A 6,012-nucleotide genomic window follows, 5' to 3' on the forward strand; every position below is an offset into this window, starting at 1 on the left:
GCTTCCCTGCTCCCTCCCCCGCCGCGCCCGGGGCCTCACCTGAGATGCCACAGCCCGGCCTCCTCCTTCACGTCCTCGGGCCGCACCAAGGGCTGCACGGCGGCCGGACCGGCCGGGGCGGGGGCAGCCGGTACGTCTCGCTTGGCCCGCGACAGCGCCCAGCGAGCCCACCTGGGAGCAAGCAGCGCACGGCCGTCAGCCCCGCATCGCAGCCCGCATCCCCCCAGCACAGCCCTGATCCCATCCCTCCCGGCCCAGCCTGGACCCCCTCAGCCCGGGGCCCCTCCAGCCCAGCCTGGCCCTAATTCCCTTCCACACACCCCCAACCTAATCTGGATCCCCTCAGCCTCCCAGATCCCCCTAGTCAAGCCCGGCCCCGATTCCCTCCCTACCCCACCTCCAGCCTGGATCCCCTCAGCACCCCCAGGTCCCCTCCAGCCCGGCTCGGCCCTGATCCCCCAACCCAGCCCAGATCCCCGCAGCCCAGTCTAGCCTGGATCTCCCCCAGTCTGGATCCCCCCGCCCCAAGCCCGGACAGCAGCGGGGACACTCACTTTCTCCTGAAGGCTGAAGCGACGTCGAGGCTGGCGGCATCGGCCCCCAGGAAGGTGGCGGAGCCCAGGTAGAGCAGCGCGACGTGGAGCAGCTTCATCGCGGCGGCCGGGACCTGGCGGGGGCGGGCGCGACAAGGGGTGAGACACGGGGACGGGCTCGGCTCGCAGCCCCCGGTGCGGGGGGCAAGGCTCATGTTTGCTCTGCCATCGATCGCCGGGTCCACAGGGCAGGAGCGGGGCAGACAGCGCGCGGGGGGACCGGGGTTGTTACTAGTACCCCCCACCCGGGCTTGCAGCAGCCCCCTCCTCCCTTCAGGCTGCAGCTCTGCCTGCACCCCCTCCCCGGGCAGCCCCCCGGGCTTGGCTGGGCGCTGATGCCCGGAGTCAGTGCCAAGAGGCAGCTCCGCAAGCTCCAGCCCTGCCAGGAGAAATGCCCCTTCCTCCAGCCCCCGCGCAGAAAGGGTCGTACCTGCTGGTGTCGATAATCCCAGAGAGCAAAGTTGCTGGCAGCCGCGGAGCCCAACGCCACAAGTGATGTTTGTGCAGGAAGGTTTTGCAGAAAGCCCAGGAAAAACTCAAGTCTCCCTCGTGCCACAGGAGGAACCACTGCCTGGCCGGCGCTCAGCTTCGCCCTCTTATAGCGGGGGAAGTGGGCGGCGCGTCTGCCCCTCCCCCCCAGCGAGGCTTCGAGGGGGGGCAGCCAAGACGAGGGGAAATGTACGATTAGCAAAGACAGGGCGGGGGTGGGCGTTTGGTCGGGGGATGTGCTGCAGGCTTGGCTGAGCCCAGGGGTCTGGACGGGATGCGAGGGCAGGAGCAGGCTGCCAGTGCCTACCTGCGGGGCTGCCCCAGCGGCTCAGGGGATCGCTCGCTCTCTGCCTGCTAGCCAGACCCGATCCCTTGCAACAGCCAAACAGCTCTGGGAATAAAAAAATGTGTAAAAAGGTGAAACATGGATTGTAGAGAATCATTTCACTAGAACCAGGCTTTTTACTAACTAAAGTGAGAAGATCATCCGAAGTCATTTTTTCTGACTCTGCTTTCTGGGGTAGTAGCGATCGTCTTAGGGTCGGCTGCAATACACATTACAGACACGTATATACATCCACATACACGCACACATGCGGAGATACGCATAGGCATGTATATACATCCACATACACCCACATATATATTGCACATGCATAATATACATATACATACACACACCTATACATGCAAACATACACGTATCCATGTATATACATCCACATACACGCACACATGCGGAGATACGCATAGGCATGTATATACATCCACATACACCCACATATATATTGCACATGCATAATATACATATACATACACACACCTATACATGCAAACATACACGTATCCATGTATATACATCCACATACACGCACACACATATACATAGATATATATACAGCCATACACACACATATATACAGGTATATACATACACACACGTATACATATGTATGCATACACATATACACACGTACACCCATACATATATACATATACCTGAAGAAGTGTGTATATAGAGAGCTGACACTCCGAAGTTTAAATATTACTGTTAGAGTAGAGACAGTCCAAAATAACAAAAATACCGTGGGGGAATTTTTGCTTAGGGGGAAAGCTGCCCCGAACCATTTGACTCGGATCTTCCTACACTTACGCTTATCCTGTGCTTAACTTCTCTACTGTGAATAAGGAGGATGGTGAAATTGTGCACGTGTGTTGCCGGTATCGGGGCTTTTGCCCGCGTTCCCTGAATACCTCTTTTTACAATACCGTGATACATAGCTCTTGTGAAGGTTACAGCTGTTTTCTCTCTCCGATTTGAACAGAGGACGCTGTAGTCTGCTCCAGACTGAACCAGCCCTAGCCTAGCTGATGCAATGCAAATTCTTTAGACCGGTACGGACACTTCCCAAGGAGATCCCTGCTGTCCCGCTGCCTTTGCTATGGAGATGTAGTCAAGGGGAGACCCTGGATTCAACCCCCGGGATATTTCATTCGCGCTCCTACTCATAGGATTATTCAAGAACTGTGGGTGTGCTATGATGCTCTCTCCCGCGGTACCCAGCCCTGCCTTCTGCCTGGGGGGAGTGCGGCAGGTCTGGCACGTGGGAGAGGTCTGCGGGTGAAGACTTCCCCTGGAATGCAGGTGACTCACCGTGTTCCTTCCCTGGCGAGAACCAGCCGAGTGTCTGATACTTATCTTTGAAAAGTCATGCTGAACTGGGAGCCGCGACTGATTAATTTACTGCTTTGCAACCTCTAAAGAGTTCTTTCTGTTATCAGGCTAAACTTGTAGGGGGGGTTTCAGCTGTTTATCATTACATCTATAATTCACTTCAAATACGTGTTTGACAGTCCCTGAATTATTCTGTGTCTCCATCTCTCCCGACTGCTTGTTACATTTCTTCGAGTTCGGATCGCCTTTCTTTTCTAAAGCCTGCGATGGACTTTACTCCAGGTGTATGCTCCGCTCTTCACTCGCACTCACCCATTTTTGGCAAAGGGGAGGGTGTTAGGTGAGCTGGGCTGCAGGTGATTTGCAGAAGCGTTCCTCCATTTCCAGCAAAACAATTATCGCCGATCGCTTCTTCTAGGGAAAGAGGCAGAGCTGTCACTGTGGCAAAAACACATGTATATCTTTCTGGAGGAAAACAAGTGGGAACTTTCCACTCTGGCGTTTTTATGGCTTAGTCCTGCTTAGACACCGGGCAGCTTTACTCAGAGTAGGGGTCCCAATGCCTTTTGTACAAACTACCTTCCAGAGCAGCGGTAAATAATGTAGTTGAAGGTTAAGCAGAGAGAGGGGGGCACGTCCATCGCACGTGTACCGTTTTCACACGGGTTTGTGCCACAGGCAAGACTATACTAAGACTTTGAGAAGCTAATGTATTTTAAAGGTGTAATTTATGCAACTAAGGTTCAAGTGCTTGGCAGCTTTCCGCTTAAAACTTTCCCTAATCAGGAGTAAATACATCCTGAACCCGATCTTACCTCTGCTGAGTCAGACGACAGGATTTTATGCAATGGCCATTGTTTCAGTCAAATATCCCCTGGAGTGCCAGCACATGAGACACTTAGGAAAAACCTGGAATATCCCTGATCAAAGACTTTGGGCCAAAAGGTATGTTCTGCCTATTCTTGGTAGAAACAATACGGTTCTCCAACCTACTTTTTCTTTGGTACACCCGGCAGAGTGCCATGCTGGAAGTCTGTTGAGTACAACCTTCATTCCGGTGCAGTGTAATTAAGTGCTTTCATCCTAATAAGGGATTAAAGCTCGGTGCACACGTTATCAACCCGGATGCAGTTTCTTGTCAATGTGATTTGTGAAAAGGGCTTCGACAGGTAAAACTGGTTGTAAATCTAACAAAAACATTGTTTTCTTAATTCAGTTGTTTTTGTTCTATTTGAGCATACATCGTTTAAAAATGACGTATAAGCAGTGCATTTGCACGGCGAGGTAATGGTGCCTTTCCAGTTGTTCAGATTATTTTTTAAACGGCCAAGTTATTTACTCGTTGAAAAACAGGCACAAAATATTCCCTGGGGTTTATTCATAAAATATAATTGTGAGACAGTGTCTCACTACAATAGGATTTGTGTTTCCTGGGAGATGTCCATTCTTATGTGGATACTAACTCCTAGTAATTGGGAAATATGGTGGGGTGGGGAAACCAGTGCCAGGCTATCTGTCTGGAAGCCTGGAATTTTAATCTTGGTCCTGTTTCTAATTTGCTGTTGACCTTGGGCAAGTTACTTCACCTCTTTGTGTCTCAGCTTTCCCACATGCATATTGAGCTTTACAACGTGTACCTTCTTTGGAGAGAGATTGTGAGGATTAGTTTGTACAGCACTTTAAACAGGTAGCTCTGAAGAGGAGAGTTTCCCTAAACTCTCTGCCAATCAATGGGAAAAAAAATCTTTCAGGCAAACTTTCATGTTCTTTGCACAAGATCTTTCCTTAAAGTCAGTTGGGACTACAGACCTTGTCAAGTATGGATTGATCCCTAACATCTCAGACCCTTCCTAGCTTGCAACTGAATTAAAGCATGCATGGATCTAAGTATTGTATGACACATAAGATGTAAAATGCCAGCCAAATGTAACATGTAGAGCTCTTGCTTTCAGCCCCCTCCCCTTGAATGACTCTGGACCATAATATTCAAAATTGTCCAATGATTGTCTCAAAGGGAGCTGATTTTTCAGAAAGTGCTCAAAAATTGGGGCCCCCAAAATAAATTTGGATTCTTTTGAAAAGTTAGGCCCTAGGGTCTAGTCAAAGTCTATAGTTTACTCGTGATGTTTAAAATGAAGATACCTAGATTTCTGTGAGCCTTTTTAATACTGAAAAATAGCAGGATGAAACCCACCTCATCTGAGGAAGGAAAGATTATTTTGTTGTAACCCAGGTGGTATTCCAAGATGTACCCCCTCGCCAATTGAAGGCATAAGAGCAGGTACACAAGTGCTGTGGGAGGTATAGGGACCCTCCTCCCCCTATAGAGCAGAGCCAGACCACCAATGGAGACTTAACCATATACCTTTTAATGAGGAAACATAACATGTATAAACCAGGGGGTATAGGGGACACTACAACACCCCGAGGGGGCAGGATTCAATAAAGATTAGGCACTTACAATCATACACATTCATCCAGTTGACAAAAGACAGGTTTAACAAAATATAAAACACAAACAGCAGAACAAACAATACTGGTTGGCGAAATATAAAATGCACGAAATACAAAATGACAAATAACAAGAAATATAGGGCCTAGGTACCTGGAGGGGGGAAAAGAGGGAAAATATAATGACCCCTTTTCCACAGCAACAAGAATTCCTCCTTGTTGCTTCACTCATCCCAGCAGGGACTTGAACTCAGACTTCCCATACAGCAAGCAGAAACTCTGCCACACAGCCACCAGTACTGGTACTAGTCTTAGCTGCTAGGGGCTTTGACCTTCCAGAAGCCCTGGCCTCACATTGAGCTTCCTGATCTCCTGCTGAAGGAGCTAGAAGCAGAGATAGGAACCTCTCAGGTCACTGCTCAGCTTCTTGCTGGAGCTGGACAACCTCTCCTGCTAGCTGCAGCCTCTCACAGAGGATCCTAGAGCCCAGAGGGAGCCTCTCCAGCCAGCTGCATGCTGTGCTACTGAGGGTCCAACTGCAACCTGCAGGTCCTACTCCTTCGGGTTCTTCTGGGGCGACCTAGCTCCTTGAAACCCCTTCCTCGCTGCACTGCCCCTTTTATCCCCCTCCAGGCAGGCCAATCAGGGGACATGGAGGGTGAGTCTCTGGGGCCTGATTGGTGAGGAAAGGGAATCCCAAACCCTCCAATCATCTTTTACCCTTTCAAAACCCCTGGGCCAAATCATTACTAGCTAGCCCATCACATCATCATTGGGGGATTGGCCTGGGAATTCAGGTTCAAG

General features: G+C 50.4%; 1 protein-coding gene across 1 annotated transcript in view; it reads right to left on the reverse strand.

Moving 5' to 3' along the window:
- ADM (adrenomedullin) overlaps nucleotides 1-1,496 on the reverse strand; it is a 10,006-nt gene extending 8,510 nt beyond the window's left edge. The window contains exons 1-3 of the mRNA XM_019519969.1: nucleotides 1,024-1,496; nucleotides 555-667; nucleotides 40-171 (exon numbers count right to left, since the gene is read on the reverse strand). Of these exons, the coding sequence (XP_019375514.1) occupies nucleotides 40-171; nucleotides 555-652 (230 nt within the window). The 5' untranslated portion in view covers nucleotides 653-667; nucleotides 1,024-1,496. The remainder of the gene's footprint in view (nucleotides 1-39; nucleotides 172-554; nucleotides 668-1,023) is intronic.
- Between the last annotated feature and the right edge of the window lie 4,516 nt (nucleotides 1,497-6,012).

This window comes from Gavialis gangeticus, unplaced genomic scaffold (genome assembly GCF_001723915.1).
Source record: "Gavialis gangeticus isolate Ggan-Ray unplaced genomic scaffold, GavGan_comp1, whole genome shotgun sequence".
Taxonomy (NCBI): Eukaryota; Metazoa; Chordata; order Crocodylia; family Gavialidae; genus Gavialis; species Gavialis gangeticus.